A 12082-nucleotide genomic window follows, 5' to 3' on the forward strand; every position below is an offset into this window, starting at 1 on the left:
CAAGCTGGTTCCCAAGTGCCCAAATTTTGATCACGGGACTGGGGAGGCTGCAACAGTCATAAGTGTGAGAACCGATCATAAAGCTCCTTTGTCAGTGCTACTATAACGTCACTAAAAAAATAGTTGTAACTTGAGGACTACCTGTATATGGAATTTATTTATTTATTTTTATTATTTATTAGTCCAATTTATATGCCGCCCTTCTCCGTAGACTCAGGGCGGCTTACAATGCATTATAGCAATAGCCTGCATTCTTTTTTGTATATACCTGCTTATTAGGGCTTTGCCCCCCCCCCCCCCCCCGCGGTGTTGTTCTATACAAAGTTGGCTTATTGGCCCCACAATCCGGGTCCTCAATTTACCTCCCTCAAAAGGATGGAAGGCTGAGTCAACCTTCAGCCTGGTGAGATTCGAACTTGCACTAATTGTAGGCAGCTGGCAGCTAAGTGCTAGCACTTAATAGCACTTTAGTCCGCTGCACCACTGAGGTGCATATATAGTAGAATATATTTATACCTGATGGAATATATATAGCCACCAATGACATTCTGGCTTGTAGCTTTCCCTATTCCTTATTTCCTGATCTGAGGCCAAGGAAAACAAATCAGGGAATCTGAGGGAGGCCCTTCTGTTGCTCCAATTCCAGGGATGAGATGCTGAATTCCTCCCTTTTCTTCCCCAGATACTCTGGAAAGTGGACTTCAAGTACAGGAAGGTAAATATGAGTTATAGGAATTGGATTTCCGTGCTATTTTGAGCTCTGATGCCAGTAATGTGAAGAGAAACATAATAGATCAAAAAGAAAAATATAGGATTAATTACTATATAAGACTATGATGATCCAGTAAACTTTAATGATTATATGATTTATGAACTATTACTTGCCATTTATATGTACAATATTAGCTAATGCAATGGAGAAAAATTCCTTGTGTGTCTGATCACATTTGGCCAAATCAAGCGGTTGTTCTGTTCTGTTCTGTTCTGTTCTACTCCTCTACTCCTGCTCTGCTCTGTTCCGTTCTATACATAACATATTTTTTGGAATGTAAGACGAACCTTTCCCCCCCCCCTAAAAGAGGCTGAAAATTTGGGTGCATCTTATACTCCGTATGTAGCTTTTTGGAAGCTTTTTTCAGCCCCACCGAGGCACTAATGAAGCACTAGCAAGCAATCTTGCCAGCTTTGCCTGCTCCCTCAACTCCCTGAGTGAAGCGGTCTCCCTGCTTTGCTCCGACTCTCAGCTGTTCTTTAGAAGCTTTTTCCAGCCCTAACCAGGTACCAGCCGAGTGAAGCTTTGCCTGCTTTTCTCATTGCTGCTTCCTCTCAGCTGTGCCTTAGAAGCTGTTTTTTATCCCCAAGCAGGGGATAAAAAACCAGCAAACTAATGTGCTGAAGCTGACCAGACTAAGGACGATAGCCAGATGAATACCTGGTAGGCAGATTTTTTTCCCTATTTTCCTCCCCAAAAACTAAGCTGTGTCTTATACTCTGGTGCGTCTTATACTCTGAAAAATACGGTAATCTAAAAAACTGAAGCCAATCTTGGTGTAGAATGAAATACCTGGACAAATGGGAAAATATGACCTGGGAGTGAAAGGAATCTTGAATTCCTACCAAGCTAATAACATCCTCTTGATTTTACTGCCTGACTATAAGTTGGTGAGAGACCAGATCTTTGGGAGCAGAAATTAGGTCCTTTGGGTCAAAGCAAATAGCAAAGTTGGAGCACCTGGGTTGCCTCCACTCTGTGGGCCATCAGACTGGTGAAAGCAGAGGTTTCCTGTATAAGATCCTCCCCTTTTGTACATCCCTGTGATACCCTGATGCTCGTAGAGAAAAAGACGGAGCCTCCTCACATCCCATCATGTGTCCTAAGTTACCTCTGGGGGATCCTTCTGACTTTTACCAGTTCAGAATTGAAACATGGCAGCCTCTTGCTCTGCCTGATCTTCTGGAAGAGGTGGAGCGCTATGAAGTGTTTGAAGGACTTGGCCATTGTGAGACTTGTGGACTTCAGTTCCCAGAATTCCCGATCCAGGATGGCAAAGCTGGACGGTAATCAGCAGAGTGGCGGCCACATGGGAGACTAGAGACTAGGGGAATTGACCAGTGGAGCCAAGAGACGAAGAGCTGAGGGGAGGAGCCAAAAGCTATACAGGTAGTCAACGTATCCTGAAGGTGTGCAGCTTAGTGGCAGCTGGAGGGGAGGCAGATGGACTGGAAGATGGCGAAGGCAACCTAAGTGAATGGAAGGAGAAGGCCAGAGGAGCGCTGAAGAGGCCGGCAGTTAACAGAGGATGGGACTAAGACAGTGGGAGAGCCCGAGTGCTTGGAGAAAAGGGAGCAGAGGGACCTGGACAATAGCAGCCCCATCAGCCATTGGAATTCTGTTAGTTGAAGTCTACAAGTCTTACAGTTGCCAAAGTTGGAGGATTCTTGACCAGGCAATGCTTAGGTGTTGTTTAAAAGAACAATGAGTCTTCCAGTCCTGGGGGGGGGGAGGTGTTTGGAAGCTGAACTCCATTCACACAAGAGGGTTAAACACTTGAGAGTTGAAGACACAAACCAGGCCTGCAGCTGAAGCTCTTGTTTTTTTCCTTCCTTCTTCTCTTCCCCCTTACAGAGAATGTAACTCTGGATCCAGACACAGCCAATCTTGAGTGGCTTGAAGTCTCCCAAGATCGAAAAAGCGTCAAAGGAGTTAAGCCATTTAAAGAACCCATATCTATGCCTTGTGTCCTTGGCTGTCAGAAGTTCTCAACAGGGAGACATTTCTGGGAAGTAATTGTAGGAGATAGAGAAGGATGGGCTGTAGGGGTTGCCAGTAAGCCACTGAATGTAACAAAGGTTGATAAGCAGACCATGTTCTGGATGTTTTGGAAATGCGTAGGGAAATACGAGGCCATATCTCCATCAAAACGCTCTGACCTGGTCCTGACTGAGGAGCCTACGAGGATCCGCATCTCTCTCAACTGCGAAGGGGGACAAGTGAGCTTTTTTGATGCCAGCACAGCAACTCTGCTCCATAAATTCTCAGACGCTTCCTTGGTTGGAGAGACCCTTCTGCCCTGTTTCTGTTTGTTCAAAGGCCCTTGCCTGACACTCCCCTAAAAGAAGAGATAACCATAAACAAAAATTTGGAAAAATCCCTATTTGCCAAGCAGGGATCTCCAAAAGCCTTTAAAGCAGAGATTCCTTAGCTTTTTGCTACTTCGGCTTTTTTTATTGTTCTATGCCACCCTGGTCAGTCAATCAGTCCTTATAAAGGAATAACCTGATCATCATTTCTATTTGTCTGGATAAAAAAAAAAATGAAGTGTCCTAGGATCTTTATCGGCTTTAGCATCATGTGTTCAGGTGTATCAGTATTAAAAATACCTTACAGCTAAGCCTGTCAATCATGATTTTATATGTCTGTCACAGCTCTTCATCCCATTTATGGATCATGCTTGTTTGTTTCATGTTAGTTGCAATCAATGATTGTGTAGGTGTCCATAACTCAGTATATTCTATAATCATCCCCTTCTTTTTTTCTTTCCTTCCCCCTTTTTTCCTCCCGTTTCCTTTTAACACATAATTGTCATAATCCAAGGAACCCTAGCAGGGCTTCAGCAAGTATTACACTCGATATAAGCTTTATAGCCTCACAGGTATAGGAGGAGGAAGATGGGTTGGATATGTTTGCCGCCTTGAGTTATTTGTAAAAATAATAAAGGCGAGATAAAAATAAATAAGGGGAGTGAAACTTAACTGATATGGTGACTTTGAATGCTGACAGCAGATCTCTGGAACCCCTCAAAGCATCTAAAGAACTGAAGATTGACAAGCTGCTGTTGGCAAAGGAGCAAATGAGGAATCCTAATGAACATACCTAATACAGGTAGTCCTGGACTTACAATTGAGCCCCAAATTTCTGCTCCCAAGTGAGACAGCAGTTACGTGAGCTTTGCCCCATTTTAACTATCACGGGGGAAGAAGGGAATGAAAAGGAGGAGGTTTGGGCAGGAAAAAGGAGGGGAGCAGTGGATAGAGAGAGAGGGCGAGAGGGACAGGTGGGTCTCTTTGGGGGCAAACCTGAGGGAGAAGGGAGAGAAGGGAAGTGGGGCCTCCTGGCTCACCTGGCCTCCATCCCACCAAGTGAGGGGGAGGAAGCGACACAGGAGGACGGGTTGAGGAAAGGGAGAGGAAGGAGGAGGAGGAAGGAGATGGAGAGAAAGGGAGGCAGGCAGGGGAATCACGGGAGGAGCAGAGGCAGTGGCAGGAGAGACCAGCAAGCAGGAGGGGGCGGGGGAGAGAGGAGAGAGAGGGAGAACTGGCTGAATAGCCATCTGACCCCCACCCAACCATGTGAGGGAGCTGAGTGGAGTGGCAGCCACAAGGAATGGACTGTACCAGGGGAAGGCGCCTGGATGGTTGGAAAAGAAGGCAAGGGGAATCTATCACATGACTCGGGGACCCTGCAACCGTCATAAATATGAGTCAATAGCCAAGCGACTGAATTTTGATCAAGTAATCATGAGGATGCTGCAATGGTCATAAGTGTGAAACACTCTCATAAAGCACTTTTTAATGCCTATATACATTAAAAATGAGAAATGTTAAAATGCTTATTATTTGACTTCACATATGTCAAATTGAGAGCCACTGATCTAGCCCAACAGACTATCAAAAGGGATGGGGATTACGGCCACGGTGTCCCAAGGCATGTCAACAAACTCAAGATGGCAGCCAGCTCCGCCTTTTCCCTATATGTAAATAAGGGGCGGGGCTTCCCTCCCTTGGGTCTTTGTGGACTCCCTCTAGGGTTGTTTCTGCATTGCATCTCCCCACTTCTGAGGAATATTTAAAAGAGATTTAGATGTGAATGTCCTCTAAATGAGGTCTCAGCCCTAAACCTGTTTAGTAGTAGTACTGTAGTTGCAGTCATATTATTTATTTATTTATTTATTTATTTATTTATTTATTTATTTATTTATTTTTGTGATTTATATGCCGCCATATATAAATGAGATGGAAGTCAGATCCAGTGGGATCTAGTGGTTAAGGCGCCAGGCTAGGAAGAGGAAGACTGAGTTCAAGTCCTGCCTTAGCCATGAAAGCCAGCTGGGTGACTTTGAGCCAGTCCTTCTCTCTCAGTCCAACCACCTCACAGGATTGTGGGGAAAATAGGAGGAGGAAGATGCGTTGGATATGTCTGCCACTTTGAGTTATTAGTAGAAAGAATAAAGGCCAGATACACAATAGATACATACCGTAGGTGTTAGGTAGGTAGGTAGTTAGGTAGATATTTAGATAGATAGATAGATAGATAGATATTTAGTTAGATAGATAAATAGGAAGGAAGGAAGGAAGGAAGGAAGGAAGGAAGGAAGGAAGGAAGGAAGGAAGGAAGGAAGGAAGGAAGGGCCGGTGGAGTTGGGGTTCTCCTCGCCCTCTTGATATGGCTGCTGGTCCACACTGGTTCCTCACTCAGGCACCTCTACTGGCCTGGATCATGTAGTATGGTGGTCAGTCTCTCAGCAGGCAGGTCAAGTGATGAGATGGTATTCATGTGGCTGGTAGCCCCCCCCCCTTCCCCTCCCTCCCTCCCTCCCCCCTCCCTCCCCCTCCCCTCTCTTGAATTGCCTGCTGGCATCTCCTTCCACCACCTCTGCTCCTTCATGGATTCCTCTGCCTGCCCCACAGAAGCCTCTCCTCTCCTCCCTATTGCCATCACTCCCTCTCCTTTTCCCCCTTAAGCCTCCTTTCCTATCCTCTCAGGCCTCCTTTTCCCCAGGAATCCCTTCCTATCCTATCACAGGACTGTTGTGGGGAAAACAGGAGGAGGAAGATGTGTTGGATATGTTTGCCACCTTGAGTTATTAGTAGAGAGAATAAAGGCAGGATACAAAATTAACTTTGATATGGTGACTTTGAATGCTAACAGCAGCTCTCTGGAACATCTCAAAGCATCTAAACAACTGAAGATTGAGAAGCTGCTGTTGGCAAAGGAGCAAATGAGTAATCCAAACATACCTAATACAGGTTGTCCTTGATTTACAACCAATGGAGCCCCAAATTTCTGCTGCCAAGTGAGACTGCTGTTAATTGAGAGTTGCCCCATTTTAAGTGCATCAAGGCAGAAGAAAGGAATGAAAAGAGGTTTTGGCAGGAAAGAGGAGGAGAGCAGGGGAGAGAGAGAGAGAGAGAGAGAGAGACGGTGAGAGGGATAGGTGAGTCTCTTTGGGGGGAGAAGGGAAGTGGGGCCTCCCGGCTCATCTGGCCTCCACCCCACCAAGTGAGGGGGGATGAAGCGACGCATGAATATAGGTTGAGAAAAGGGGGAGAAAAGTGAGGGAATGGAGAAATGAGTGTGGGGAAAGGTAGAGAAAAATGTGTATTGACTGAGGAGGAAGGAGGAAGGAGATGGAGAGAAAGGGAGGCAGGCAGGGGAATCACGGGAGGAGCAGAGGCAGTGGCAGGAGAGACCAGCAAGCAGGAGGGGGTGGGGGAGAGAGGAGAGAGAGCGAGAACTGGCTGAATAGCCATCTGACCCCCACCCAACCATGTGAGGGAGCTGAGTGGAGTGGCAGCCACAAGGAATGGACTGTACCAGGGGAAGGCGCCTGGATGGTTGGAAAAGAAGGCAAGGGGAATCTATCACATGACTCGGGGACCCTGCAACCGTCATAAATATGAGTCAATAGCCAAGCGACTGAATTTTGATCAAGTAATCATGAGGATGCTGCAATGGTCATAAGTGTGAAACACTCTCATAAAGCACTTTTTAATGCCTATATACATTAAAAATGAGAAATGTTAAAATGCTTATTATTTGACTTCACATATGTCAAATTGAGAGCCACTGATCTAGCCCAACAGACTATCAAAAGGGATGGGGATTACGGCCACGGTGTCCCAAGGCATGTCAACAAACTCAAGATGGCAGCCAGCTCCGCCTTTTCCCTATATGTAAATAAGGGGCGGGGCTTCCCTCCCTTAGGTCTTTGTTGACTCCCTCTAGGGTTGTTTCTGAGTTGCATCTCCCCACTTCTGGGGAATATTTAAAAGAGATTTAGATGTGAATGTCCTCTAAATGAGGTCTCAGCCCTAAACCTGTTTAGTAGTAGTACTGTAGTTGCAGTCATATTATTTATTTATTTATTTATTTATTTATTTATTTATTTTTGTGATTTATATGCCGCCATATATAAATGAGATGGAAGTCAGATCCAGTGGGATCTAGTGGTTAAGGCGCCAGGCTAGGAAGAGGAAGACTGAGTTCAAGTCCTGCCTTAGCCATGAAAGCCAGCTGGGTGACTTTGAGCCAGTCCTTCTCTCTCAGTCCAACCACCTCACAGGATTGTGGGGAAAATAGGAGGAGGAAGATGCGTTGGATATGTCTGCCACTTTGAGTTATTAGTAGAAAGAATAAAGGCCAGATACACAATAGATACATACCGTAGGTGTTAGGTAGGTAGATATTTAGATAGATATTTAGATAGATAGATAGATAGATAGATATTTAGTTAGATAGATAAATAGGAAGGAAGGAAGGAAGGAAGGAAGGAAGGAAGGAAGGAAGGAAGGAAGGAAGGAAGGAAGGAAGGAAGGAAGGAAGGAAGGGCCGGTGGAGTCGGGGTTCTCCTCACCCTCTTGATATGGCTGCTGGTCCACACTGGTTCCTCACTCAGGCACCTCTACTGGCCTGGATCATGTAGTATGGTGGTCAGTCTCTCAGCAGGCAGGTCAAGTGATGAGATGGTATTCATGTGGCTGGTAGCCCCCCCCTTCCCCTCCCTCCCTCCCTCCCCCTCCCTCCCCCTCCCCTCTCTTGAATTGCCTGCTGGCATCTCCTTCCACCACCTCTGCTCCTTCATGGATTCCTCTGCCTGCCCCACAGAAGCCTCTCCTATCCTATCCCCTTCGCTCCCTCAGGCTTGCCCCACAGAAGCCTCTCCTCTCCTCCATATTGCCATCACTCCCTCTCCTTTTCCCCCTTAAGCCTCCTTTCCTATCCTCTCAGGCCTCCTTTTCCCCAGGAATCCCTTCCTATCCTATCACAGGACTGTTGTGGGGAAAACAGGAGGAGGAAGATGTGTGGGATATGTTTGCCACCTTGAGTTATTAGTAGAAAAAATAAAGGCAGGATACAAAATTAACTTTGATATGGTGACTTTGAATGCTAACAGCAGCTCTCTGGAACATCTCAAAGCATCTAAACAGCTGAAGATTGAGAAGCTGCTGTTGGCAAAGGAGCAAATGAGTAATCCAAACATACCTAATACAGGTTGTCCTTGATATACAACCAATGGAGCCCCAAATTTCTGCTGCCAAGTGAGACTGCTGTTAATTGAGTGTTGCCCCATTTTAAGTGCATCATGGCAGAAGAAAAGAATGAAAAGAGGCTTTGGCAGGAAAGAGGAGGAGAGCAGGGGAGAGAGAGAGAGAGAGAGAGGGTGAGAGGGATAGGTGAGTCTCTTTGGGGGGAAGGCAAGTGGGGCCTCCAGGCTCATCTGGTCTCCACCCCACCAAGTGAGGGGGGATGAAGCAACACATGAATATAGGTTGAGAAAAGGGGGAGAAAAGTGAGGGAATGGAGAAATGAGTGTGGGGAAAGGTAGAGAAAAATGTGTATTGAAAGCCTGAGGAGGAAGGAGAAAGAGATGGAGAGAAAGGGAGGCAGGCAGGGGAATCAACGGAGGAGCAGAGGCAGTGGCAGGAGAGAGAGAGAGAGAGAGCAGAGAGAGGAAGAAGGGCTGACCGGCATCTGGCCACCGTCCCACCGTGTGACCTGCCAGCTGAAAGGAGACTCCAGAAGGGACCGCCTGGAAGAAGACAGCAGAGTCCAGCTGAGCAGGGCAAGTGGGGGGGCCTGAGCAAAGGGACCAGAGTGGAGTGGCAGCCACAAGGAATGGAGGGTAGCAGGGGAAGGCGCCTGGATGGTTGGAAAAGAGGGCAAGGGGAACCCGGACTCCAGGGAAACGGGGGTAGCGTTATATCACCATCTTTCCTGTCACGGTTGTTAAGTGAAGCACTGCAGTTCTAAACTTAGTGACACAATTGCTGAGTGTCTTGGGCTTCCCCGTTGACTGCTTGTCAGAAGGTCACAAAGGGTGATCATGTGACTGGGAGACGTTGCAGCTGTCATAAATATGAGCCAATTGCCAAGCAAATGAATCTTGATGAGGTAATCATGGGGATGCTGCCATGGTCATAAGTGTGAAAATCTGTCATAAGGCATTTTTAATGTTTTATATACATGAGAAATGTTAAAACGCTTATTTATTTGACTTCACAGACTCCAAATTGAGAGCCACTTATCTGGCCCACAGAATCTCAAAGGGATGGGGATTACAGCAAAGGTATCCCAAGGAAGGTCAGCAAAGTCAAGATGGCAGCCTGCCCCGCCTTTTCCCTATATGTAAATAAGAGGCGGGGCTTCCACGCCTAGGCCTTTGTTGACTCCCCCTAGTGGTGGTCTTGCTTTGCAACATCTTCCTTCCTTCCTCCCTCTCTCCCTCCCTTCCTCTCTCCCTCCCTCCCTTCCTTCCTCCCTCCCTCCCTCTCTCCCTCCCTTCCTTCCTTCCTCCCTTTCCCTCCCTCCCTTCCTTCCTCTCTCCCTCCCTTCCGTCCTCCCTCCCTTCCTTCCTCCCTCTCCCTCCTTCCCTTCCTTCCTCCCTTCCTCCCTCTCTTCCTCCTTCCCTTCCTTCCTTCCCTTCCTCCCTCCCTCCCTCCCTTCCTTTCTCCCGCTCTCCCTCCCTCCCTCCCTTTCTCCCTCCCTTCCTTCCTTTCTCCCTCCCTCCCTTCCTCCCTCTCCCTCCCTCCCTCCCTCCCTTCCTTCCTCTCTCCCTCCCTTCCGTCCTCCCTCCCTTCCTTCCTCCCTCTCCCTCCTTCCCTTCCTTCCTCCCTTCCTCCCTCTCTTCCTCCTTCCCTTCCTTCCTCCCTCCCTTCCTCCCTCCCTCCCTCCCTTTCTCCCGCTCTCCCTCCCTCCCTCCCTTCCTTTCTCCCTCCCTCCCTTCCTCCCTCTCCCTCCCTTCCTTCCTTCCTTCCTCCTCCCTTCCTCCCCAGAAAGATCTTCACCTGGTGCCAAAATGCCACTATGGGTGCCAATTGAGGCTCTCTGGAGAGGGGATTCCATAAACGAAGTGCCACTCCCGAAAAGGCAAGATACAGGAGGGGGCTTGGGAAAGTCTATATCAGCGGTCACCAACGAGAAACTTTTGGTGGTCCGTGGAGAAACCTTCGTGCTTTTGCCGTTGCGCCCTGTTGGAGGAGCTGCTCCGGGAGGACCAATGGGCCAGTCCTGGGAGGGCGACTCCTACAGCTCTGGATATGGGAGCGGCCGTGGCGGGGCTGGGAATCTCTGCACCCACTTTGCAGGCGGGGCAATTCGCAAAAGGCGCGCAGCCTCTCCGTCCGGGAGGGAATCCTGGCGCTGGGGCCGCGGCGGGGGAGGGGGCGGCGCAAAGGGGCCGGAGCAGCGACGGCGATGGCTGGAAGCTGCGGGAGCGAAGCGCTACGTGCACCTGCGCGGCATCCGCCTTCCGCCTCGGGAGATTTGCGCCAGCCGGGGGGGCAACGCAGCCCTCGTCTCCTGCTGCTTGGGACGCGGAGCGGTAAACGGCGCCTGGTCCGGGGAGCAGCCGGATTTTGCTCTCCATTGCAGACGCCAGATCGGCCCCCCGCGAGCTCTCGTCTCTCGAGGAGCCCGGCCGAAGTTTCCCGCACCGCTTCAGCGAGCGCTCCTCGAGAGAGAGAGAGAGAAAGAGAGAGAATCAGAATGAGAGAGAATCAGAATGAGAGAGAATGAGAGACAGAGAGAGAATGAGACACACAGAGAGAATCAGAGAGAATCAGAGAGAGAGAATCAGAATGAGAGAGAGAGTGTGTGGGGGAAGAGGGAGAGATAGAGATGTGAGAGAGAGAAAGAGAAAGAGAGAAAGAGAGAAGGGGGGGAGAGAGTGGGAGAGAGGGGGGAGAGAGAGAATGAGAGAGAATCAGAATCGGAGAGAATGAGAGACAGAGAGTCAGAATGAAAGAGAATCAGAGAGAGAATCAGAATGAGTGAGAGGAGAGAGAGAGAGAGAAAGAGAGGGAGAGAGAGAGATGTGTGAGAGAGAAAGAGAGGGAATGAGAGAGTGAGAGAGAGAGAAAGAGAGAGAATCAGAATGAGAGAATCATAATGAGAAAGAGAGACATGTGTGAGAGAGAGAGAAAGAGGGAGGGAGAGAGAGAGTCGGAGAGTGGGGGAGAGGGAGAGAAAGAGATGTGAGAGAGAGAAAGAGAGAGGAGGGAGAGTGCCTGAAGGACCCCATCCCGTCACTGGGAGTCCAGGCGCTTCAGGAAGTGGCGCGCTGGATTCGTATTAGTGGGACGCGGGATTTAAAATTGTGAACTTGGTGATCCCTGAGGTCCAAAAGGTTGGGGACCCCTGGACTAGAAGACCTCCAAGGCACATTCCAGCTCTATTCTGATTGATGATTGATTGATTGATTGATTGATGTCCCCTCCCCAGTCGTGGCAACAGCACCATTATTTCATTCCAGATGGAGAGGGGTGCGCTCCTTTTTGCGTATTGTACCACTTGCAAAGTTGCTCATTGCACATGCCTGCCCAGGGCAGAGATTTCCAGCCCCGCCACAGCCAGTCCCATATTCCAGAGCTGTAGTAGTCACACTCACAGGACTGGCTCCTTGGTCGTCCCGGAGCAGCTCCTCCAACAGGGGGCACCGGCAAAAGTACGAAAATTTCTCCATGGACCACCAAAAGTTTCTTGTGGGCCACCACCTGAAGTGCATTACAATGCCTTCTGCTTTGCCTTTCCACCTGTAAGCAAGCTACGGGGTCTCCAAGTACAGGGGTATTGATGTTGGGTGAATCTTGGAAAATTAAATTGTTTTCAGATTCAAAGGCGGGGGCGGGGGGGGGGGGGGTGAATGATGGGCCGTCTGCTAAAATAAAGCCAGGTCATGGCACACACTTGAAAGTAAGTCAGGAAGCCTGTAATTGTGGAGTCTGTCTGGCAAGAACAAAGACTGCTTATCCACAGGAAATATGCATGTGTAAAGCTTGTAACAATTCTGGGTAGTTAGAAAGC

At 48.6% G+C, this 12082-nt stretch overlaps 1 protein-coding gene across 1 annotated transcript in view; it reads left to right on the forward strand.

Annotated features, from left to right (window-relative positions):
- LOC139310083 (E3 ubiquitin-protein ligase TRIM11-like) overlaps window positions 1-3392 on the forward strand; it is a 61447-nt gene extending 58055 nt beyond the window's left edge. The window contains 3 exon segments of the mRNA XM_070934240.1: window positions 683-715; window positions 2627-3108; window positions 3110-3392. Coding sequence (XP_070790341.1) covers window positions 683-715; window positions 2627-3108; window positions 3110-3187 — 593 coding nt within the window. The 3' untranslated portion in view covers window positions 3188-3392.
- The last annotated feature ends 8690 nt before the right edge of the window (window positions 3393-12082 follow it).

Source organism: Pituophis catenifer, unplaced genomic scaffold, assembly GCF_029215685.1.
Source record: "Pituophis catenifer annectens isolate HBS135680 unplaced genomic scaffold, rPitCat1.0.hap2 SCAF_2, whole genome shotgun sequence".
NCBI lineage: Eukaryota > Metazoa > Chordata > Lepidosauria > Squamata > Colubridae > Pituophis > Pituophis catenifer.